This window comes from Lolium perenne, chromosome 2, assembly GCF_019359855.2.
Source record: "Lolium perenne isolate Kyuss_39 chromosome 2, Kyuss_2.0, whole genome shotgun sequence".
In the NCBI taxonomy this organism is placed as follows: domain Eukaryota; kingdom Viridiplantae; phylum Streptophyta; class Magnoliopsida; order Poales; family Poaceae; genus Lolium; species Lolium perenne.
In genome coordinates this window covers 280,225,107-280,251,417 of record NC_067245.2, presented here as the reverse complement: position 1 = coordinate 280,251,417, position 26,311 = coordinate 280,225,107, and the positions used below count along the sequence as shown (strand labels likewise).

General features: G+C 46.3%; 2 protein-coding genes across 2 annotated transcripts; one reads left to right on the top strand and one right to left on the bottom strand.

Annotated features, from left to right (window-relative positions):
* Window positions 1-4,015: 4,015 nt before the first annotated feature.
* Window positions 4,016-4,915, bottom strand: LOC139835330 (serine/threonine-protein phosphatase 7 long form homolog). Its single transcript, XM_071825193.1, has 3 exons — window positions 4,769-4,915; window positions 4,469-4,686; window positions 4,016-4,396 (listed from the first exon to the last, which is right to left on the bottom strand). Exons 1-3 carry the CDS (start codon window positions 4,835-4,837, stop codon window positions 4,060-4,062), a joined length of 624 nt encoding a protein of 207 aa, XP_071681294.1. The 5' UTR covers window positions 4,838-4,915; the 3' UTR covers window positions 4,016-4,059.
* Window positions 4,916-6,721: 1,806 nt separating this feature from the next.
* Window positions 6,722-7,585, top strand: LOC127336524 (FCS-Like Zinc finger 3-like). Its single transcript, XM_051363345.2, has one exon. The coding sequence runs from the start codon at window positions 6,859-6,861 to the stop codon at window positions 7,147-7,149; it is 291 nt and encodes a 96-aa protein (XP_051219305.1). The 5' UTR covers window positions 6,722-6,858; the 3' UTR covers window positions 7,150-7,585.
* Window positions 7,586-26,311: the final 18,726 nt, after the last annotated feature.

Sequence of the window (26,311 nt, the reverse complement as noted above, 5' to 3'; positions counted from 1 at the left end):
CACGCCGGACCGCCGCCGGCCGAGGAGCACCTCCCGGCCGCACCTACCCCGCGCAGCGCAGCGCCGAGAGGGAAAGTCGAGGGCCGCCGCCGCCGGGCGCCGCCGGGCCTTGCCCGGCGACGCACGCCGACGACGGCGGAGGAGAAGAGGAGGAGGGGGGAGCTGGACGAGGGTGGGTGGCGGCGCGGCCCCGTCGCCCGCGGGGGACGACGCGGTCGCGAGAGCGTTTTTCCGTCTCCCTTTCTGCCACCTTGTCTTTTCCTCGGACCCTTACATTGTTAGTACTACCCCACTGTGCAATCAACACCAACCAACCAAGACTTTTGAGTCGTCAGAAAAAGAGCGTAGTGTAGTAGTTTTCCACCGTACATCCTCGTCATTGTACTTTGTAGTTTTGCACCGGTCTCTTTGTGTGAAACAATTGTTAATTAGCAGAGTAATAGTAGCCACGGATGATTTGGATAATTGGATCAGTACAGTTTAGCTGTGTAGGAGCATCTTTGTAGCGAGATTATTTGCGATTGCGTGCAATGCTTCCGTGTCAAGCCACACAAAAAAAGTTGGCGCAGATCTCGAGAAAGCGGCGCCCTAGAACGAAGCCTTCCTGCCTGCGTGATCCTAGTGCAAGATGCCATTTGCACGTAGTACTAGTATATTTATGCAAAAAGACGTCACCCTCCAAAAAAAATGCCATGGTTGGAATCTTGAGGCGTGCAGGTGTACGAGATTGCACCTTGCAAGGTGCATCCACGCTTGGTCCGAAACGTGCACGGCAACCCAGATGAAACCGGGCAGCCTAGTAGCGGTTAAACAACACACAAGCTGTATTATAGTATTACTGTGCAAAAAATTAGTACTACTAGATAGGAGTATGCAGTTGCTGCCCGGTTTGCTTGTGACCACAGGTGATGCATGCGACTGATTGGGTAGACAAGATCTGCGTTCCTGCCGACCTCCGGGTGTCCTGGCGACTATACGCAAGCTGCTTCCTGGCACACATATGCAGCACTGTATCGAAAGATTCCCGTATGGAGCACCTACTTGTTTTCGTTTTCAAAAAATTGGGTGAAAAGGACACCACGTATGAATGTATGATACTTCCAAGTGCGCAAGTATTTGCGACTCACTTCATTATTAGTGCTGGATCTATATGATTCGCAAATAAAAAGTGTTGGATCTGTATGTGATGCGATCATGTATTCAACCTACATGGACTACAGGTTCTAAAATCTTAATGCTACCACCGTGACAATTTGGCGATAGAATAGGGATAGAGTTGAAGTGATTTATTATGTGATCTCTAGAGTCCTAGTAGTTAATTTTAAGTAAGAAAAAAATAAGTTTATGCACACTTCTCCTTCGCCACCACACTCTCGTCTTGTCATTCATTACGGGCACGTTCGTTGTGTTTCGTGGCGAGAATTCAACTTCGAGGTTAGTTTTTGGAGGACGATGTTTTCCTCGGTGCACTGCTGGGGGTATACGTGTCAACACAATTGTGTATGCTTGACACTTATCCAAATTTCAGAGTCTCCTCCGCTCCGTGTCGGTTTAGTCGGCAAGGTACCTTTCCACACTATAATGAGGAGAGTTAGGTCACATCGACACGACCGGCCACTCTTCTCTCTCGCTCAGAGTTCTTTTTGTTGTGCCAATCTCTTTGCTTTCCCATCCCAGCGACTATGTGCAAGGCCATTCGAGGGAGTAAGACTCCGAAACCTCATCCTTCGAGATTCTGCAGTGGAAGACGCACGATAAATTTTTGTGGGAGCATTCGGGGCCGTCAGGTACCTCTCCAGCTTACATTTGTTCGATATCTTGCTCACCGGTTTACTTCCTCATCGTACTTGGCGACCTCGATAACAACATGGGCAACATCAACAATGACCATGGTGTCGCTGCAGTGGCGACTTTTCTCGCCACGATATATGTGCTTTATTCTTTGTGTTCTTGCACTAGTATTTGTTCCATGAAATAGTGAAGTCTGGAAAGTGTGTTTAAGTTTTCTAACCCATGTGCCATGTTGTTCTTGTAATTAAGCTTAGTCAAAAATTGCTTAATAATCTGATTTTTTTTTCAAAAATTGCTTAATCATCTTTCTCGCAATTTTTTTTGCTTAATAATAATCTAGCAATTAAGGTGCCTAGCTCGGTGGCCTATCGTACGTTTGTTAAAGTGCTGGAGCCCCAATTATCGTCCACTAAGACGTTTGCACTAGAGTTTTAACTAACCCGAAGTTGGAGCAGATTTGATGCCCTGGTTTCCGACAAGTTGCACGGCGGATGCTCATGCTTGCCCGCTAATTATTGGCGCGAATATTTGCATCTCACTTTTGCTCCGAAAGAGGTGCAAGTTGCAGTATTTTTCCGGTTCCCGTAGGTCGGAGCTAGCGCTAGCCGCCTACTAGCTAGCACCTGGTTTTCCTCTGCGTCGACGGGGACATCGTCGATAGGAACTTCTATGTTTCTTTCAGAGATCGGGACCCATGTTGTCGTCTTCGTCTTCGTCGCGTCCGAGCCGAGTGAGTGCCTGGGCGATTTGCACAAAAATAACCCAAAAGTGAAAGAAAAGCACAGAATGACCCTCCGGCGAAACTATTTCACCAATCTAACCCTTTTGTGTGGCGCCCCTTCCACGGGCGCCACACATGCACATGTGGCTCCCCTCCTGCCGGCGCCACTGACCCAGCCGACGTGGCCCCCTCGCCGCCGAGCCGTGCGCCCATCCGTGGCGACATGTGTGGCGCCCCTCCCAACGGCGCCACACATGCACTTGGAATTGCCCAACCATACTGTGAGACAAATGCTCTGGGACTTAGCCGTTTTGCGAGGCTCGATGTGTGGCGCCGACTCCACTGGCGCCACACTAGCATATGTGGCGCCGATTCCACGGGCGCCACACATAGAGGCTCGCGAAAACGGCTAAGGACTTATCGTCCGGAGCCCCCTGGATGTTTTCGACCCAATGTTGATATAAGTTGGCATGTGTGGCGCCGATGCCATGGGCGCCACACAAGCACTTGTGGCGCCAGTTGGAAGGGCGCCACACATTGACTTTTGTTAAAAACATGAAAAATCCTACCAAACTCCAACAGTTACGAGTACAACATTGGACACAACAAGTAGCAATTTCATGACATACACATATAACACTTCATAGGTCACATTGGAGCACGTAGATTGAAACAACAAGTAGCATTACAGACCATGGTTCGACATGACATAGGGTTCACAAATCGATACTTATGAATATAGAGTTCACAACAACACGTGGGCACATCCTAGTAGCGTCCTCGACGTGCCGTCCTAGCGGGCTGCTTCCGGACGGCCATCCTCTTCGTCCGCTGCCGTGGCTGCTCCTGCTGCTGCTTCCCGCTCACGCTCCGCTTCGCTCCTCCTCCTCCTCCTCCTCCTCCTCATCCTCCTCCTCCTCCTCCTCTGAAGAGAACGGCTCGTCGTTCCTCATCCTCGACATATCTGATCTCCGCCGTGGCCCCTCATCCTCCTCGGTGACAACCTTCTTTCCTCGGCTGATATAATCTTCCGGAGTGTACCGGTTTGGACCCTTGCCCCTTGGCTTCAACTGGTAAGCTGACCGTGAGGCTTGCTTCGAGGTACGCTTTGGAAGTATGGCTTGACTCAAAATTAGCTCGTCCTCAGGAATCTTCACAGACACGAACACATGAGATTACAAAGTTGAAATTAGTAAGAACATGTTTGACAGCAACAAAATAGTCCATACCTCCCGCTCTTCTGAAGAGGAAGATGTAGCGATTTCGGCTTTCCTACAACCTAGCAAGCCGGCTAACCGCCGCATCTTTCGTGCGTTGTTCTCGTCATCCCGTTCATGGTTACAAATCCACCACATCATAGTATCGTACATTCAAAGTTGGTGATCATACCTTAATGAAATACCGCAACGGTCGGACAAAGCTTGTCATCTCTCCCGCTCTGCTTCCCACATAACCTCGCACTCCTCATTGCTTTTTTCGATCTCCTTCCGCTGTGACAAATATAGCATACACAATTGAAGCGTTCACATGGCAATGTAGATGATGTACTAGTTAGTGAGAGAATAGAATACCACGAAGTTCAGCTCGGAAGCAATAGAAGTCGATCTCCCTCTGCGAGCAAATCTGTCGTGCTGGCTTTGCCCAACCTCATCGAACTGGATGGGGTCGTCCAAGATCTCCTCAGGATACGCGTGCTTAACTAACTCGATACGCGTGTTCTCATGGAACCACTCGAGGTAGTTGTTGAAAGCGGCGAAGTTGTGAGGCACAATCTGCTCAGGGCCAGCATTCCGTGCCGCTTCCAAACACTGTTGGAACGCTGCGATGTGGCCGCTATGATGGACTGGCCAATTTGTGATCTTCCTCTGCCGCTGCCTATCAAGCCTGCAAGAATCAACAAGTTAGTTTGTACCTCTTCTATCAAGAATCTTCCATCGCATGATTCCAGAAGTTTACCTATGAAGCGCCTTGTCCGTGTCTTGCCACACTGGTGGGCACTCCTGATACAGCCCAAACTGTCTCATCACTCTTTGCGGCTGGTGGTGTTCAACAAGCCACATGCATATGAGTGGGCAGCGCATACGCCAGAACCGCGCCTCCTCCGTGCACTTGTGGTTGAGGTCAGTCATCGACGCGCCAATACGGTAGTAGCTACCATATGGCTCCCATTCCACCTGCAGCATACAAACATCTCAGAATTTAGGACATGCCAGTAGAATCAATGAAAACTAGGATTGCAAAAGAGTGATCGGTTACCTGCTCAGCGGTAAGAGTGTCCAACTCCGCAGTGTACTGCATGTACATGATCTTTGGATCGCCCGACATCTCCGAGACATTGTCCCAAAGGTATGCCCAAGTGGGCTCCCGATCAGGAAAGTGAGGGTAATGAGGCCATGGCCTCTCGTTGAGCTTCCCCCCACTGTCAGGAAAGAGAGTCCTCGAAATCATGTACCATAAGTACACGTGGGCGTACGTCCTCCGAGTGTCCTCGTCGGCCTCTTCCGGGCATTTTCCAAAGTTAGTCCTGATCCATTCGAAAGACGCGCCGGCGGGAGCTCTCTTCTTTGGATCTGCTGGCGGCGGAGGAGCCCTGCCAATAAGCACCTCCATCTGCTCGCGCCACCCATCAGAAGCTGTGTTCATACACAGTGGCTCGCCCTGAATAGGTAGTCCAAGGATCATGGAAACATCCTGGAGAGTAGGGGCCATCTCGCCGGCCCTCAAGTGGAAGGTGTGAGTCTCCGGCCTCCACCGGTCGACAAGGGCGGTGAGTGCCGAGGGGTTCATGAGTGGCCCCCCACGGCTTACAAGGGATATGAACGGGAGAAGACCGGTAGGCCGGATGAACTCCGTGTACCTCTCGTCATACGGTATATCCGATGTGCCATGGTAACGAATCTTCAAAGGTTGAAGATCCGTTCCCTTCTCCGTCATATGAACAGCCCGGTGCAACCTGTCGTACTCTTCATCCAGAAGCCACACCATCCTACATGTATGAGCAACACGTACAACATATTATGAGCCATTCTATATCAACATATTATGAGCCAAAATATGAGTTATTCCATCACAAATAATAGACATTTCAATACATACATACATAGAATTTGAACACATACATAACCATTTTATATCTACATAGCCAAATCTAGGGTTCATATCCAAATCCACCAACATATCCAAATCTAGGGTTCATATCCAAATCAACTAACATATCTAGGGTTCCTACACATACACATTCAACACTTACATATCCATTTCAACACATACATAGCCATTTCAACACATACATGTAAAATTTCATAATATAGTCAAGAACAACATATCAATGGTTCATATCTAAATCCACCAAAATCTTGCACCAACATATCAATGGTACATATCTAGGGTTCCACCAAATCAATGGTTCATATCCAAATCAATGGTTCATATCCAAATCTAGGGTTCATATCCAAATCTACCAAATCCACCAACAATAGTGGACGAATCAGAGGGAATCGAAGGGGAATACCTTGAGGAATGTAGGAGGAAGGACTTGGCCTACCGATCCGACGATTGCTTGGTCGATTTGGTGGGGGACGAAGGGGAGTCGGGCGGCGGCGGCGGTTTCCGAGGAGAAGAGAGGAAACAGAGAGAAGAACCGTCGGGTCGGGCTGGGCGCGGCGCGGCGCCACACTTAAGAGGATGTGTGGCGCCCGTGGCATCGGCGCCACACAGGCTCGGGTGGCGCCCGTGGTGTCGGCGCCACACATCGAGCCTCGCAAAACGGCTAAGTCCCAGAGGTTCCGGAGCCCCTGGATGTTTTCGACCCAAAACTTCATATAAGTTGGCATGTGTGGCGCCGTTGGGAGGGGCGCCACACATGCTGCCACGTCGGATGGGCGCACCAGCTCAGCGGCGAGGGGGCCACGTCGGCTGGGTCAGTGGCGCCGGCAGGAGGGGAGCCACATGTGCATGTGTGGCGCCCGTGGAAGGGGCGCCACACAAAAGGGTTAGATTGGTGAAATAGTTTCGCCGGAGGGTCATTCTATGCTTTTCTTTCACTTTTGGGTTATTTTTGTGCAAATCGCCGAGTGCCTGGGCCGCCGCGGCCCTCGAGCCAACCACCGCACTCCACCGTGGCCCACGCCTGAATAAACAAGCAGAATCACTCCAGCAAGGCAGCAAGCGCCCTTCGCCGTGTTCGTCCATATATACCCAGCCTTCCGCTTCCTTGACCTCAGCTCAGCTCGGTAACTCGCAGTCTCGCATCCCTTTTCTTCAGTTCTTCCTCACACCGAAAGCAGCTCCGCACGGCGAAGCTACAGCCTACAGCTAAGCTCCGTCCCGGCCTTGCCAAATATACCATGGCGGCGACCGTGGCCTGCTCCTTCTTCTTCGACGCCGAGCCGGTCGGCGAGTCCGGTATGCCCGCGCAGGACGCGTGCGCGCTCTGCGCCAAGTCGCTGGCCCGGAACAACGACATCTTCATGTACAGAGGGGACACCCCCTTCTGCAGCGAGGAGTGCCGCCACCAGCAGATGCGGCTCGACGCCGTCTGCGAGAGGCACGCGGCGCGGACGCTGCAGCGCTACTCGTCGGCAACAGAGTCCCATCGCGATCAGCGAGAGTCCAGGAAGGTGTCGATCGCGAGCTAGTGCTATCTGAAGCAACACGATCTGTATTCTGAAGAAACCGCCGATTTCGGGAGGCATCTGTTGTCTCTGCTGCTCTTGCCTGAGCGTAAGCCGGCGTTGCGCCTCGGCGCCACCTACGGTTACAGGTACAGGGGCAAGGCACGAAGCGTAGTTCCCCATGTAGCTTTCCCGAGATTTGTCCATGGCGAGCTAATTAAGCTGCGCCGATGGGTACTCTGGGCGTGTTGTGCCCATGGATTGCTTTGTTTTGGTTGGAAACGAAATAGTAGAACAATGCCGTAGATCTGGAGAGTCAATCAAACCTGATTTTGTTCGTGCGCCGTCTCTTATTTTGTTTCCCTGGTGATAGCATTTTTATTTAGTTTTGTGGTACTAGAGGCTAAATACACAAACTGTACAAGACCATTGTCATTGTCAAAGAAAATCCCGTCTCTCACGATTAACTGTTGTTGCACTAAATTTGCTAATGGTTTCCAACAGTTCCTTACAAAACTGATCATATAACTCTAAATTCTTCACTATAAAAAATTTCTAAGTGTTCAAATTAAATGTTAAATCTGGCTCAGGGTTAGATCAGTGGGTTTTACCATCCCCGGTTTACAATGTATTTGGATATGGTTGCAAAGCGGAAACACTCGTTAAGTTTATATTATAACATGGTTCTTTTAATATTGGCAATTGTGAAAGAGCTAAGTTTTGGGAGGACACGTCGTTAGGTCACACTCCTTTGGCTCATCAATACCCTTCCCTCTTATCACATAGTTCAACGGACAAACGTTTCGGTGTTCGATGTCATGACTCAACTGCCGCTGAACATAGGTTTCAAACAGGCATTATCTGGGAATAGAGCTGATCCATGGGTCCATTTAGTTTATCGTTTAATGAATGTGCACCTATTCATGCAGCCAGATGAGTTTGTTTGTTGTAAGGGTATTTTACCCTTATCCATTATTTTGGTAACAATGACACCGTGCTAGAGTATTTGATCTAATACGTCTATAAGAATAATCTCAGGTATTAGGCAAAGAGGCATAAATGGTGTATCAAAGGAACAAGAAGGCTAAAGGAGACCCCCCACTTCAACAACAATCAAAAATGGGTCTACAGCAGGAATCCGGTCTGCCGCCCGGTCAGCGGGCCTCCCAACCGGCCGGCCCGGCGTGCCGACCGGTCAACCGGGCGCCAACCGTGCGCCGTACTAGCTCCGGTCAGCCGGCCTCCCAACCGGTGGGCCCGGCATGCCGACCGGTCAACCGGGCGCCAACCGGATGACCTCCTGGACGACACAAAGTGACCCCGGTCGGAGTCCGGCCTGCCGACCGGTTTGGACCGGCTGGTCCGGTCCCTGATCCGGTCCGACCGGCCTCTGCACCGGACAATCCGGTATGTGGTCCGGTTGACCGGGTTTGTCGGGAGAAAAGCTGATGTGGCAAGTGACCAACGGCCATATTTCGAAGAACACTATAAATAGCCCTTCTCCTACCTCTGAACAGTTAGGCACTACACTACAAGCTGTTCTTGAGCTCTCTCTCTCTCTCATACTCCATTGCTAGAAACACCAAAAGCCTCAGATCTCCCTCCTCCTCCACCCAAACTCAAATCCCTCCGGGGAAACGTTAGAGCAGGACCCGATCTACTGTTCTACCAAGCCAAATCTCATTCCCCCTTGTATTCATCAAGAAACTTGCTTCCTAGGGTTCCTTGAAAACCCTAGGTAGGCAAGAGGAGTCCGGAAGCATCCGGGCTGTGGATTTGCTCTGGGCAAGATTGTGAAGGTTTGGAGGCTACCTCAAAGTCTACCACAAGTGAGTGAGCTATTCCTTCGTGGGATAGGCTCCGGAGAATAGGGTGAGCCTTCGTGGCGTGGGGAATCCTTCGTGGGACCTCCACCCCTCCAAACGTGACGTACCTTCTTGCAAAGGAAGGGAACACGGGAATACATCCTCGTCTCCGCGTGCTATCGGTTATCTCTAACCGAACTCCTTACTTGTGATTTAACTGCCTGTGAGAGCCTTCGTGCTCGAGTTAGTTGTATCCGCATATAGGTTGCCTCACCTAGTTTGCATTAGGCTCACCTTTATATTCCGCAAAGCCTAATATTGCAAAGAAAGAATTAAAATATGTAGAAACCTATTCACCCCCCTCTAGGTTTACTATCTCTATACTTTCAATTGGTATCAGAGCCTGGACTCTTATTAAGGGCTTCACCGCCTTAAGAGTGAGATGGATAAACTATTCGAGGGTCTAGATGAAGACTCTAACCTTTCGGTTAGAGAGATGAAATCTAGATTCTTAGCATATGATGCCGAGAAGAAGAAAAAGGAGGATGCCTTTGAAAGTGCATGGAGCCCCCATGTGTGGTTTTGGTAATTAATGACAATCCCTATGGACTAATGTTTGCATTGAGTTATATTTGTAGGAGTTGTCCATAGGCAATTCTTGAACCATATGTTGGCTTCAAGGTTGCAATAAGAAGAAATTGATGAAGGATATCAAGTGTCAAGTATGTCTTGAAGATGAAGATGAAGTGAGCCCTCAAGCTACTTCAAGACATCAACATGATGAAGATTGAAGAAATGAAGTGCAAGTTCAAGATGAGCCATCTCGAAGAGATCCTTTGCTTGAGTCTTGCCATCCATATGGTGATCATGGATTTGTGAAGATGCGCCGAAGAAGAAGTTCTCCCATGGTGGATTATGGGGGAGCAATCCACATGGTGGTCATGGTTATGTGAAGATGCGCCGAAGAAGAAGCTCTCCCATGGTGGATTATGGGGGAGCAATCCACAAGACTTCGTCAAGCAAGCACAAGCAAGAAAGGCGTTCCATCTTGTTGAGGTCAAGATCGTCGTCATCGAGCTCAAGTGGAATGCGCAAGTATAAGGTTTGCTCTTGATAGGGTTTGTTTCTCACCGGTCTCATAGTGTAGTTGGAGACCGGTTTATAGTTTAGTTGCCGTACTATCAAGAGGGCTCTCGAGTGAGTAACTCGATCGTATCGTTCGGAGAGAGCTCAAACCTTTGCATCCTTGCATCATCTTTCTTGGTTGTTATTTGGACCTTATCCATGTGATGTTTTAGAGCTTGTGCTTATTCTCATGACAAGCTCTAGTTCATCGAAAACGGATTTCGCATAGATCACTTATTGCGTTTTCGAGTTTGGTTCATCATCTTTCTTGGTTTTATTTGTATCTTATCCATGTGATGTTTTAGAGCTTGTGCTTATTCTCATGACAAGCTCTAGTTCATTGAGAATGGTTTTTCCATGGGCAACTTGTTGCATTTTCAAGATTGGAGGTTTTACCGGTATGTCTTTTTGAGATAGGTCAAACCTTTCTTCATTTGTTTCTATCCTCCTTTGCTGGACTATGATGTTTCTATGCATATTGTTGTAGAGCTCGTTGTTGTGATTTCAACGAGCCCAAGATCATCGAAATCGGAGTCCGGATGCAAAAGTTATGCCCGTTTTAGTTTTGGTGTTTCTGCAGTTTTCTTAGGCCGGATATTTTGGAAATATCCGGGTCGGATTATCCGGGCCGGATATTTCGGAAATATCCGGCCCCCGACATCGACTCAGGACCGGAAGAAAAGCAGCTCTGGATAGGGGCCGGATTTTTGGCCGGATTTTGTCCAGGTTTTGTCCCTGAGGCCGGATTATCCGGCCCCCGGATAATCCGGCCCCAACTTGGGCCGGAATATCCGGCCCTGTTTTTGCCCAAACGGCTCGATTTTCTTGGGGGTATAAATACCCCCTTCTTCCTCCTTGGGCTGTGCTTCTCTCACTCTCTCTCTCCTCCATTGTTGAACTAGAGAAGCTTGCACTATCTCTCAATCCCTCCATGATTCTTGCCCCCATTTGAGGGAAAAGAGAGAGGAGATCTAGATCTACTTTTCTACCAATCAAATCCATCTCTTTGTGAGTGGAATCCTCTAGATCTTGATCTTGGTGTTCTTTGTGAATTCCTTTGTTCTTCCTCTCTTATTCCCCCAATAGCTTTTGTAGCTTTGTTGGAATTTGAGAGAGAAGGACTTGAGCATCTTTGTGGTGTTCTTGCCATTGCATTTGGTGCATCGGTTTGAGTTCTCCACGGTGATTCGTGGAGGTGAAAGCAAGGAAGTTGTTACTCTTGGGTTCTTGGAACCCTAGACGGATTCTAGGCCTTTGTGGCGATTTGTTGGGAGCCTCCAATTAAGTTGTGGATGTGTGCCCCAATCTTTGTGTAAGGCCCGGTTTCCGCCTCGAAGGAAATCCCTTAGTGGAACCGTGACCTAGGCCTTTGTGGCGAGGGTCACCTGGAGATTTAGGTGAGGCGCCTTCGTGGCGTTCGGTGTGTGGTGTGAGTACCGCATCTTGGGGTGAGGCCTTTGTGGCGTTGGTGTGCATCGAGCAACCACACCTCAAGGTGAGCCTCTTGTGGCGTTCGGGAGCACTAAGCAACCGCACCTCTCCACCGGAGATTAGCACTCGCAAGAGTGTGAACTCCGGGATAAATCATCGTCTCCCGCGTGCCTCGGTTATCTCTATACCCGAGCTCTTTACTTATGCACCTTACCTTGTGATAGCCATCGTGCTTGAAGTTATATATATCTTGCTATCACATACTTGCTTGTATTGCTTAGCATAAGTTGTTGGTGCACATAGGTGAACTCTTGCTTAGAATAAGTTGTTGGTGCACATAGGTGAACCATAGTATATATGCTTTGGGCTTGACAAAGTAAACGCTAGTTTTATTCCGCATTTGTTAAGCCCATCTCGTAAAAGTTTTAAATCGCCTATTCACCCCGCCCCCTCTAGGCGACATCCGTGTCCTTTCAATTGGTATCGAGCAAGGTCTCTCATTCTTAGGCTTCACCGCCTTGAGAGTAAAGATGTCGGTTAGGGGATTAGATCACAATAACTTGTTTATATTTGATGGCACTAATTATGTTCTATGGAAAATTTATGTGCTTAATATTTTGCGTGGTATTTACCCGAACATGGAGCGATTTCTTGACATGGGTTTTTCTTCTCCTAAGGATCCCCAAAATTTATCTTATGAGGAGAAGAAAAACTCTTGTCTCGATGCTCTTGCTTCTCATGTGTTTTCCATTGTTGTGAGCAATGTAGTTACTTCTTCAATCATGCCTTTTGGGAGCGCTCATGAATTATGGACAAAACTTCGAGATAAATATGATGTGTCCAATATCATTGAGGATGATTGTATTGCTTCCACTTCCGGCCGTGATGAGTTCTCATCTTCATCCACTTCACCAAAGTGTTTCAAGACACAAGGTAATGATATGGTGAGTGGTGATGGAAATTGCAATGTTGGTATTGAGCTTACTATTGATGATCCTTCATCTATATCTCATTGCAATGGTTCATCTTTGGACTTAAACACATCTAGCACTAGAAATGATTTACATGCTTGTGTTGATAGTCCTTGCATATCATGTGTAAGTTGCTTGAAAAAAACTAATGATGATATGCTTGCATTGTCTTGTGGCCATGATAAAAATGATTCTATTTCCTCTAGTTGTTGTGTGTCTAACAATGTAGAGGAAACCAAAGATTCTATTGGTCAAGACAAGATCTTGAAAGGAGCCTCAAGTAACTCCTCATCTTTATTTCACGGTCCTCATATATGCCTTATGGCCAAGGGTTCCACGGTACCTCCTACCATGGAACCTAATATGTCTCGTGGTGATAAGAATGAGGATGAATATGAAGAAGAGGATTGGGTTGTCTCTCTACGCGATAAAGGTGAGAGTGTATTCAAGGTTCTTTACAAAGATAAAATTGCTAGCTCTCACTTCTTTGAAATCTTGACTACCGCTATTGAGAGCCAAAAACTTATTTGGATGCATGAGAACACCATTGATAAAAAGGGTGCTCTTGAACGAGAGTATGCCGATGATGTAGCATCTTTAAAGAATGATCTTGAAGAAGAACAAGAGACCGTAGCCTCTCTTGAGGAGCAACTTCAAACCCTTGAGGTGTCTCAAAATGAAATATTTGCTAAACTCACTAAAGAAAGAGACCATGCTAAAGCTAAATTAAAATTGCTTAAAAATGAAAAGTTCAAAGTTGGTGTTGGCCATGATAAACTTGTTAAGGATCTAGATGATCTAGACAAGGCCCACAAGGCCTTGGAGAGCGAACACTCTATCCTCACCAAGTCATATGAGCAACTACAAGCTTCATATTTAAAAGAGCATGCTATGTTACCTTCTCTTCTTAATATGTCTTGTGATGATGCTTGTGCTACTAACTCTACTTCTTGTGAAGCATCTATCTTGAAGGAGAATGTTGAGCTAAGGGCTCAACTTGAATTGCTAACTAGCAATTATGGGAAATTGGGAGAAATTCATGGAAAGCTTTCTAGCTCCTATGAGGATCTTCTAGCCTCTCATGATAGGCTAAAGTTAGCTCATGAGGCTATAATATCTAAGGCAACACCTTGTGAGCCTCATGTGGGTACTAGCACTACTACTCAAAATGTTATATTGCCATGTGCTAGTCCTAGTAATTCATCCACTCATAATATTGCTAAATCTTGTGATGAATTATCTTCATTGCCTTGTTGCTCTAACAATGAAGGTTCTACTTCCACTAGTACTTGTGTTGTTACTAACCATGTAGAGGAAATCAAAGAGCTCAAGGCCCAAGTCTCTTCTTTGAAGAACGACTTGGTAAAGGGTCATGAAGGGAAATGCAAACTTGATAAGATGTTAAGTGTGCAACAATCCCCCAATGACAAGAGTGGACTTGGATTCAACTCCAACAACAAGATCAAGTCCAAGAACAACAAGAAGAAGAAGGGCAAAGTACAAGTCAAAGACCCGGCCAAGATCGTTTGCTTCAAGTGCAAAATTGAAGGGCACCATGTTAGATCTTGCCCTTTGAAGAAGAAGCAAAAAGGGAAGCGGCCTCAAGCTCAAACTCATATTCAACCTCAAGTTGAAGAAATGCCACTTCCCAAGAAGAATCAAGCCAATGCTCCCATTGTGGAGAAATCTAGTGAGAAGAAGGAGAGGAAAAGAACTTGCTACATATGCCGTGAGAAGGGCCACATCTCCTCTTTTTGCACTATTGGTACCTCATCCAACTCTATCTCCATTGATGATGTTTATTCTCTTCGTAAGGATGAGGGTGGCAATGTGTTTGCCAAATATGTTGGTGCTCAAAGTGGTGTCAAGAAAAGAACCATTTGGGTTGCCAAGCCTATTGTGACTAACCTCTTAGGACCCAACTTAGTTGGGGACCAACAATCCAAAACTTGATCAATAGGTGCTTGTTGGAGGGCATTGGAGACTTGGCTACATCATGAAGAATTAAGGGATCTTCATCATTTATATTATATAAAGCCAAGTCTTTTGATTATCTTGCTACAATCATATATCCAATGTTCCTCCTTGCGGTAACATGTTCTCAACTCATTTATATTGAAAGTTACTCGCCCCTTTGCATGTGTTAGTTTTGTTCCTAACATGTGTTTGTATATGTTGTGCTTCCTAATAGTTTTGCTTGAGAAATCAAGTCTATGAATGTTGGGTTGCACACCATGTATTTGTGTTTGTGTTGGAGCCTCTTTGCATCTTGTTGTATCTTATATGGCTCTTATGAGAGATTATTGGACTATAACATTTTGGGGGAGTGATATGCCTTTAGGAATTTCACAATCCTAACAATGTGTGTACATGAGGAATATCACTTAGAATTGATATTGCAAGATTATCTAGTCTCTATGTGGTATGTCATCTTCATGAGAAATTCAAATTCTAATGTTCATTAATATCTCTAGTTGGATCTTATTTGCCTCTTGTGAAAATAAATTCCTTATCACATTATGGGGGAGTAATAAGCTTTGTGCATATTACAAGCCTAGGAAATGTGAACATTTGAGGTTGTGTCACATAGAATTGATATTGTAGATTATCTCTCCTATGTGGCATGTTTGCTCAAACAAGCTCCAATTTGCTTAAATGGCTTCATTGCTAATATCTTTGTGGATCTTATTTGTGTAAGTTTTTCTTGGCATGGTTTTTCACAACGTGTCCCTCAATACATTTTTGGAAAACCATGTGCTTCAAGTCATACTATTAATTGCTTTGCATGTTGGTATGAATACTATTAATTGCTTTGCATGTTGGTATGAATACTATTAATTGCTTTGCATGTTGGTATGAATACTATTAATTGCCTTGCATGTTGGTATGACTAAATGAAGCTATCAAGAAACTTTCTTTGCATGATGGTTAACTCTTATCTTTTACCATATGCTTTGTTCGTTGTAAATATGATCTTATGTATACTTACAAACTACCACCGGGAAATATTTCCTAATACCTCTTGTCCTAGGACAATTGGTAATCAATTATGAGGTAGATATTTATTGATCATATCTACATTGGCTCTTGTGTTTAAATTGCCTTATTTATTGCCATGAATTTGTTGTGCTTTGACTCCCATGTGTCTTCCTTGCATCTTATGGATCTTGTGTTTAAATTGCCTTATTTATTGCCATGAATTTGTTGTGCTTTGACTCCCATGTGTTCTTTTTTCTATTCAAACTTTCTTAGCTTTTTTTTTAGATATAGGTAGTGTGATGATCCTAGTTGTGTGCATTTTGTATCCATATTCTAAATCCTAGATAATGCACTAATCTTGGGGGAGCTCTCCTATATTTGTTATATAAACTTCTCTTGATCTTTATCAAAAATTTGGTTTTGGGAGTCATAAATTTTCTTTTTGGTACTGTGTGCCATCATAAAAAGTGTCGAGGGTTTGGTTTATTTGTTGGAACCTTGCTCTCTTGGGAGTTGGTTATCTCATTCCTTTGTGCTTAGGTTTAATTAGCTTCTTATAATGAGATAAGTCTTTGGAGTCAATCTTGTGTTGATTTGATTCTTTGATATAATTTGGACAACCATTGTCTCTTGGTTTATTTGGTGTTTTGTCCAAATTGTATCTTCCTTTGGTTCTTGAAAGTATTGTGCATGCATATTTAATATATGTATATCTTATGGCATGTGTCACTTTCTTTTGATCCAATATATAGGGTAAACTCCATCAAATCCTAATTTGGCTAAGATGTGCATGAAATTCAATTTCATATCTATATGCACATAGAATTGTGGAGTTTGTCCTATATGTTGTAGTGTGTCTAACTACTTCGGACCCAATTAGTTTGGGGACCATTTTGTACTTACCTTTGTGTTAGGTACAATGGATATGCATTGAATGCTTGTCTCACTCTTGGAAAGAAGTGGTGACTCAATGGTAACGTGAGGCAAGCTAGGATGATCAACGAACACATATCTACTACATCCACACCAATGCTATCTTGGTAACAAGTATCTTCTCATGCATACTTTTCTTGTATCCAACCTTATGGTTGCATCTTGGCATGAATCTCTTGATTTGCAAATGTTGTGCTTCTTGCAAAAGTCTTAATGAAACCTCTTTATTGTGAATGTGAGTAATTTGAGATGAGTGCATGTGTTGGGAAGTATTTTAAATCATGCTCATGATTCATCCATCCCAACTATGCCTATCTAGCAATTTTGTTGCATATCAATTCCTCAAGGCTCTCACATGTGCAATGTAGATGAAAGTGCAAATTTAGTTACTTCTTTTGGTATCCCCGTTTGTGATACTTGTTGCCTTTCTCAAATGCATCCCAACTATCTTCTATCCCTTGTTGATATTTGTGATGTATTTTAGTTGTTTGTGGTTGAAGTTCATGAATGTACAATAAGATAATATTGAGCCTTTGGCCATGCTATTAAGCAAAAATCTTATTGGTATATTGCATGACTTCGTCTTGGATATCATGCTATTTTTCTTGTGTATCTATTTGGTGTGTGCATGTTTCTTTGTGGATAAATATCTTTGTGATATTGTCCACTTAGAGAAACTTATACACATAAGAGATGATACATCTCCATTTGATATCTTTTTTTTTTATTTGTTGCATGTTGATTGGTCATGCTAAGAAATATAATTCATTGAAGACTATGATGATGCTTTTTGCTCATCCATATAATAGTCTTATAATATGCTTTATCATGCCTTTCACATATCTTCTTGGTTGAGCCTTTTATTATGGTGCCTCTTACTTTTTGCTCAACTATTTGTTTGTTGCAAGTGTTAAGCTTATTTCTCTATCTATGATCTATTCCAAATGTTTGTGTTTTAAATGGTAATGAGGGAGTGAGGATTCCATGTTATGCATATTGTATTCAAATACAACATTTTAATTTATGCATGTACCTTGGGGAGCTTCCTCATTTGATTTAGAGCACTATCTTGTGGTGATCATTAGAGTTTGATTCACTTGGTATCTTTTGTTTTTGAATGATATTATGGGAGTGATGATTCCATGTTTGTGCACTTTATACTCTAATGGAAATTGTCTAGTTTTGTGCACAAACCTTGGGGAGCTTCCTCATATTATTTAGAGCAATCTTCTTGATCTTATCATAATATCTATCTTTCTTTTGGTATCTTCCTTGTGGTTCATTTGGTTGCTTGCTTCATTTGTTGAAGCTTCTTGACTTTGTTATCTTTTTGCAATCTTTGATCCTATCTATAGTGTGATTCCTTCCGAATATTCGTCATTGGATATGAGCATTTGATTCCACTCAAATTATGAGAAATGCACACGCTATGGAGGAACTCTCACTATATTGGCCTTCTAAATTTTTCACCCATTTCGGCAATTGGTGCCAATGGGGGAGAAGTTTGGAGGGTTTAAGGGAATTTGGTTATGTCTTTGCTTTGTGCTTAAGCATGTGCCTTTATTGCATTGCATCTTGTTGCTTTGCATAGTTGAATATTTAGAGGAAACTCCACTAGGCTTTGAATGCCAATATATGCAATGAAAGTCAAGATCATTCACACATGCATATATTATGGGGGAGTTTGCTCTATATATTCAACTTATTTGTTACTTAAATTCCTTATATAAACCCTCTCAAAGAGATTGTCATCAATTACCAAAATGGGGGAGATTGAAAGTGCATGGAGCCCCCATGTGTGGTTTTGGTAATTAATGACAATCCCTATGGACTAATGTTTGCATTGAGTTATATTTGTAGGAGTTGTCCATAGGCAATTCTTGAACCATATGTTGGCTTCAAGGTTGCAATAAGAAGAAATTGATGAAGGATATCAAGTGTCAAGTATGTCTTGAAGATGAAGATGAAGTGAGCCCTCAAGCTACTTCAAGACATCAACATGATGAAGATTGAAGAAATGAAGTGCAAGTTCAAGATGAGCCATCTCGAAGAGATCCTTTGCTTGAGTCTTGCCATCCATATGGTGATCATGGATTTGTGAAGATGCGCCGAAGAAGAAGTTCTCCCATGGTGGATTATGGGGGAGCAATCCACATGGTGGTCATGGTTATGTGAAGATGCGCCAAGAAGAAGCTCTCCCATGGTGGATTATGGGGGAGCAATCCACAAGACTTCGTCAAGCAAGCACAAGCAAGAAAGGCGTTCCATCTTGTTGAGGTCAAGATCGTCGTCATCGAGCTCAAGTGGAATGCGCAAGTATAAGGTTTGCTCTTGATAGGGTTTGTTTCTCACCGGTCTCATAGTGTAGTTGGAGACCGGTTTATAGTTTAGTTGCCGTACTATCAAGAGGGCTCTCGAGTGAGTAACTCGATCGTATCGTTCGGAGAGAGCTCAAACCTTTGCATCCTTGCATCATCTTTCTTGGTTGTTATTTGGACCTTATCCATGTGATGTTTTAGAGCTTGTGCTTATTCTCATGACAAGCTCTAGTTCATCGAAAACGGATTTCGCATAGATCACTTATTGCGTTTTCGAGTTTGGTTCATCATCTTTCTTGGTTTTATTTGTATCTTATCCATGTGATGTTTTAGAGCTTGTGCTTATTCTCATGACAAGCTCTAGTTCATTGAGAATGGTTTTTCCATGGGCAACTTGTTGCATTTTCAAGATTGGAGGTTTTACCGGTATGTCTTTTTGAGATAGGTCAAACCTTTCTTCATTTGTTTCTATCCTCCTTTGCTGGACTATGATGTTTCTATGCATATTGTTGTAGAGCTCGTTGTTGTGATTTCAACGAGCCCAAGATCATCGAAATCGGAGTCCGGATGCAAAAGTTATGCCCGTTTTAGTTTTGGTGTTTCTGCAGTTTTCTTAGGCCGGATATTTTGGAAATATCCGGGCCGGATTATCCGGGCCGGATATTTCGGAAATATCCGGCCCCCCCGAAATCGTCTAAGGACCGGAAGAAAAGCAGCTCTGGATAGGGGCCGGATTTTTGGCCGGATTTTGTCCAGGTTTTGTCCCTGAGGCCGGATTATCCGGCCCCCGGATAATCCGGCCCCAACTTGGGCCGGAATATCCGGCCCTGTTTTTGCCCAAACGGCTCGATTTTCTTGGGGGGTATAAATACCCCCCTTCTTCCTCCTTGGGCTGTGCTTCTCTCACTCTCTCTCTCCTCCATTGTTGAACTAGAGAAGCTTGCACTATCTCTCAATCCCTCCATGATTCTTGCCCCCATTTGAGGGAAAAGAGAGAGGAGATCTAGATCTACTTTTCTACCAATCAAATCCATCTCTTTGTGAGTGGAATCCTCTAGATCTTGATCTTGGTGTTCTTTGTGAATTCCTTTGTTCTTCCTCTCTTATTCCCCCAATAGCTTTTGTAGCTTTGTTGGAATTTGAGAGAGAAGGACTTGAGCATCTTTGTGGTGTTCTTGCCATTGCATTTGGTGCATCGGTTTGAGTTCTCCACGGTGATTCGTGGAGGTGAAAGCAAGGAAGTTGTTACTCTTGGGTTCTTGGAACCCTAGACGGATTCTAGGCCTTTGTGGCGATTTGTTGGGAGCCTCCAATTAAGTTGTGGATGTGTGCCCCAATCTTTGTGTAAGGCCCGGTTTCCGCCTCGAAGGAAATCCCTTAGTGGAACCGTGACCTAGGCCTTTGTGGCGAGGGTCACCGGAGATTTAGGTGAGGCGCCTTCGTGGCGTTCGGTGTGTGGTGTGAGTACCGCATCTTGGGGTGAGGCCTTTGTGGCGTTGGTGTGCATCGAGCAACCACACCTCAAGGTGAGCCTCTTGTGGCGTTCGGGAGCACTAAGCAACCGCACCTCTCCACCGGAGATTAGCACTCGCAAGAGTGTGAACTCCGGGATAAATCATCGTCTCCCGCGTGCCTCGGTTATCTCTATACCCGAGCTCTTTACTTATGCACCTTACCTTGTGATAGCCATCGTGCTTGAAGTTATATATATCTTGCTATCACATACTTGCTTGTATTGCTTAGCATAAGTTGTTGGTGCACATAGGTGAACTCTTGCTTAGAATAAGTTGTTGGTGCACATAGGTGAACCATAGTATATATGCTTTGGGCTTGACAAAGTAAACGCTAGTTTTATTCCGCATTTGTTAAGCCCATCTCGTAAAAGTTTTAAATCGCCTATTCACCCCCCCCCCTCTAGGCGACATCCGTGTCCTTTCAGCCTTACAAAGCCAAATGGCAGAGATGACTGACATGCTTAAGAACTTGACTAGTGGGAATCCTAGTGGAGCTTCAGCTCCTCAAGGGAGTTTCCATGAAGTCAACCATGACTATCCCAAAAACACTTCACCCATGCCTCATATAAACCATAGTGGGAATGTTCCCCATTTTGATGGAACTCACTTTCCTTTTTGGAAATCTGCTATGGAATCTCATGTTCGCAGCTGCAGTGTGGAGCTATGGGAGATCATTGTTCATGGATACCGAGAGCCACAAGATCCCATTCGGTTGACCTCCACCGAATTCTACAACCGTCAACTCAATGCCTCCGCACGTGACAAGATTAGGAGTGGCGTTGTGCCGATGGATTGCTTTGTTTTGGTTGGAAACGAAATAGTAGAACAATGCCGTAGATCTGAAGAGTCAATCAAACCTGATTTTGTTCGTGCGCCGTCTCTTATTTTGTTTCCCTCGTGATAGCATTTTTATTTAGTTTTGCGGTACAAGAGGCTAAATCCACAAACTGTACAAGACCATTGTCATTATCAAAGAAAATCCCATCTCTCACGATTAACTGTTGTTGCACTAAATTTGCTAATGGTTTCCAACAGTTCCTTACAAAACTAATCATACAACTCTAAATTCTTCACTATAAAAAATTTCTATGTGTTCAAATTAAATGTTAAATCTGGCTCAGGGTTAGATCAGTGGGTTTTACCATCCCCGGTTTACAATGTATTTGGATATGGTTGCAAAGCGGAAACACTCGTTAAGTTTATATTATAACATGGTTCTTTTAATATTGGCAGTGAAAGCGCTAAGTTTTGGGAGGACACGTCGTTAGGTCACGCTCCTTTGGCCCATCAATACCCTTCCCTCTATCACATAGTTCAACGAAAGACGTTTTGGTGTCCGATGTCATGACTCAACTGCCGCTGAACATAGGTTTCAAACAAACATTATCTAGGAATATAGCTGATCCATGGGTCCATTTAGATTATCGTTTAATGAATGTGCACCTATCCATGCAGCCAGATGAGTTTTTTTTGTAAGCTAACAACTGTTAAGTTTCATGCACTAGCCACTTGAACCAAAAGTTCGAACTGATGGAAAAGGCTAGGCAATCCACATATACACTTCACAACACCCCCACTCGCGTGTGACGGGAGAAGAGAAAGTCAACACGTGAAAGAAGAAGAGCACACCGAAACAGCGCTAGCTAAAGAGGGGGCAACAACAATTTTTAGGCTTAATTGCGAAAACCAGGATTTAAACTCGAGACCTGGGGCTCTGATACCATGTTAAGCTTCATGCACTAGCCACTTGAACCAAAAGTCCGAACTGATGGAAAGGGCTAGGCAATCCACATATACACTTCACAACAACAACATCTGGCTCTTTTCACGGTGAAGTCATTGTACTTAGGGCATCTCCAACCGGCCGACCCAAACGGACGCGCTGGGCCGTCCGTTTTGGGTCGTTTGCGTGGCCGCCCGGACACGCGGACAGCGCCCCGCGTCCGCGTGTCCGTTTGGGTCGCACGCGGCGCCCAACGCGGTGACCCAAAGAGATGCCACGTGGTTCGTCTTCGTTGCGCGGCGCTGCGCCATGGCAGGCCTCGACGGGTGTTATCACCAGATTTTGGCCAAATCAGGAGGTGGGCCGTAAGGGAGATGGGCTTGGAAGATTACACGTGGAAGATCTCTGAAGCGGCCTTACACGAAGAGTTTGGGCTAGACTGCCCGTGTATCTGTAATATAGTAGATCGCATCTTAGGTTAAAAGTTAGAGTTTGTCTCGTGCACGGTGGGGATTATTCCCACGTTAGAAAGTCCCCTAGACTATAAATATGTATCTAGGGTTTATGGAATAAACAACAACCAACGTTCAACCACAAATCAATCTCGGCGCATCGCCAACTCCTTCGTCTCGAGGGTTTCTACCGGTAAGCATCATGCTGCCTAGATCGCATCTTGCGATCTAGGCAGCACAAGCTTTATGTTGTTCATGCGTTGCTCGTACTGAAGCCTTTTTGATGGCGAGCAACGTAGTTATCTTAGATATGTTAGGGTTAGCATTGTTCTTCGTATCATATGCTATCGTAGTGCAACCCTTGCATATCTAGCCGCCCTCACACCTATCTTAGGTGTGGGGGCGGCACCCCGCTTGATCATTATTTAGTAGATCCGATCCGTTACGGTTGCTCCTTGTTCTTCAAGGATTAGTTTAATATCTGTAATAGTTAGGCCTTACAAAGGGTTGGAGGATCCAGCGGCACGTATGGTGTCGTTTGCTAGTCCTAGACAGGATGTTCCGGGGATCAACCTCGTGTTGGTTTTTAGGCCTTGTCTAGGATCGGCTTACGATCACCGTGCGTGGCCGCGAGGCCCAATCGTGAGTAGGATGATCCGATTATGCGGTGAAAACCCTAAATCGTCGTAGATCGCATTAGCTTTATCTTGATCAAGCAGGACCACCATATATTCGTGCACCTCGTACGAATCATGGGTGGATCGGCTCCTTGAGCCGATTCACAGGATAACCTGAGAGCCGATCGAGGCTCGTATTTAATGTTTACGTGTATGCCATGCAGGAAACTAAGCGAGGCATCTCCATCACCTTCCCGACCGGGTATAGGTCAGGTGGCACGCCCTGCACCAGCATCGGACGTGTGTACCAGAGGCTTTGCGGGCCGTCGCTCGGAGGGACCAGGGCCAGCCGCAGCCCTAAGTTGTTCCCGGCTCTACTGTGTTGCCCGTCGCTGCCCGCCGGTGGGTTTTGACCGCAACACATTCTGGCACGCCCGGTGGGACAAGCTTCGTCATCAACCACATCGCCATCTACATCTGAGATGGCGGACGGCACCCCAGTCACGTACGAGGATCTGACCGACGAGCTCAAGAAGAAGTATGACGAGGTCAAAGCGATCCTCGAAGCCGACCTCATCGGCTCTTTTCACAGAACCCGTTCACATGGCATCAGGTGGAAGGGGTTCTCGCCTGATGGTGCACTCGATGGGATAGACCTCTCTGCCCCGTCAGAAGAATGCACCAGGTCCCTACGTCAGGAGATCAACTACTTGGTGGCTCACTCGCTGCACCGCCACTCTGAGAACCTGGTGAACACTTTGGAGCGTGTCGCTCTCCGGGTGATCCAGGAGATCATGAGACACCGATACTCTCCGTCAGACCAGCTCTCGGAACACACCAAGGAGAGATGCCACTCCGGTCCCGTCCACCGCTGCCATTTGCGTTGGCAGCACCGAGAAGTGCCGAATTCACCGGCATTCGTCGTCTACAAGATCGGTGGTGACCCTAGTGATCGCCGGTTCTTGCATGAGGCACCTAAGGAGATCCCTCACGGGTACATGTGCACGTATGTGCCGACTGCGGCAACCGGGCGCTCACAAGCCAGGCCGCGACATCGAGACTTACGGGAAAGCGGGGAGGAACGTCGGCAACGGATCTTGAGAAGCGAGACGTGGCTAACTAAATATGCCACCCCGACGAACTTCGAGCTCAGCTCCTGCAGTTGGCTCGAGCTGGAAAAGCAAGCATGGCTGGCTAAGTACGCCACCCCGGCGAATCTTCGTAGTTCAACTCCTGCAGCCAAGACGGCGGATCAGATCGATACTATCTTGAGAGACCAGTTCGGCATGGTGCCGAAAAGGAGGGCAATCGGCTATTCCAAGCCGTACCCCGACGAGTACGAGTTGATCCCGCTGCCACCTAAATATCGGCTCCCTGATTTCTCCAAATTCAGTGGATCAGATGGTTCCAGCTCCATCGAGCATGTGAGCCGATATTTGGCACAGCTAGGAACGGCCTCAGTGTCGGATCCACTACGCGTGAGGTTCTTCTCACAGTCCCTCACGGGATCGGCTTTCGGGTGGTACACCTCGTTGCCACTGGACTCGATCCAGGACTTGGAAGCGATTGGAAGAACAGTTCCATACGCAGTACCACTCGAAGGCTTCCGAGTCCGGCCTTGCCGATCTAGCACAAATACGTCGAAGCATGGAGAAGCGTGACGAGAATACATCCAGCGCTTCGGGAATCTTAGGAACCGATGTTATTCGGTTCGTGTGACTGAAAAGGAAGCAGTCGAGTTGGCAGTAGCGGGCCTTGCAGCGCCGCTCAAGGACATGGCCTCCCAAGCAGACTACCCCTCACTGGCGCACATGGTTCAGAAACTGTCGGCATATGAACAGCGCCACCCAGACTTGTACCAGGACAAATTCAAGCGTGCAGTAGTCCTGGTCGAGGCAGAGGAAGACGAAGTTTCTGCGGGAGATCAAGAGGTAGCAGTGGCTGAATGGACTCGGGGGGCAACCCCCGTGTCCTGCAAATGGGTTAAGCCACCAGGTCCGCCCAGGGGTTTTGATTTTGATGTGACCAAAACTGAGCAAATTTTCGACCTCCTGCTCAAGGAGAAACAGTTGAAGATACCCGAAGGTCTCAAATTCCCCACGGTACAGGAGCTGAATGGGAAGCCATACTGCAAATGGCATAACTCGCTCTCCCATGCCACCAACTACTGCAGGGTGTGGCGTCAGCAGATCCAAATGGCGATAGAACAAGGACGTCTGATTTTCAACCAGTACGCCATGAAGGTCGACACCCAACCCTTTCCCGCCGTTAACATGGTGGAATGCACCTACCCTGAAGGTTGCCAGCCAGGATCCTCGTTCAGCATCAACATGGTAGGACTTGGACACCACGCTGGCAAGGATGGAGACGAGGGCAGCTGCTCTCGTAGCAAGGACACAGAGGAGGCCGCTCCACGCGATCGGCTCCGTCATGATGGCAAGCGCTACGTCACAGAGGGAGAAGTGAAGAACATGAGATATCAGCGACCCCTCTCTGATCACCTCCTCAACAAGTATGTGAGTCAGTATGACCAACACCGACGATCCAGCGATGATGATGAAAGAGATCGTCTGGCTAGAGAAGCCAGAAGACATCGTCGGCATGATCGCGATGAGGAGGAGCACGAGCGCCGTGCCAAAGGAAAATCAAGGGAGCAAGACGACAACGATAGGCACTGGGACTGCCCCTTCTTCAGACACTGCTGGGATTCAGGAATGAGCCGATTGCCCACAATCGGTAATTGCCCAGAATGCTACCAGAAGAAGAAGGAGGCAGCCAACGTGTCCGTGTTCAAACGTCTAGGGCCTCTCCCAACACAAAGCAAACGCGCTGAGTCCCCTCGGTTGGAAGATCTCGAAGATTCAGAAGACGAGGGAGAAGAAGAAGAAGACAGGTACCACCGTCCAAGGTGGTGCCCTGACGGGCTCAGCCGTTCCCAAAAGCGCAGGGTTCAGCGATTGCGCGGCTTGGAGGAAGCCGAAAGGTTATACCTGCATACGCTAAGAAAGGCGCGACCTGATCTGGCTGCGAAAGTTCAGCGAACCCTGGATGAAGAGGGTCGTCCACGGAAAATGGAGTGGCGCCCCAAGCAAAGGAGAGCCGATGATGATACATCGGCTGGCACAAATATGGTGTTCATCCTTCCTTCGGAGGTTAGCGCTCCAGGTTTAAACGATGCACTCAAGGTGGACGACAGCGAGTGCATCGACATGACAAAGGATGAGGTTGGGATGGTCTTGTCCACCGGCCTGACTGAGTAGCAAGGACAAACCGATGAGAAACGTGGCGAGGCCGATCCTTTGGATCGGCCCAAATTAT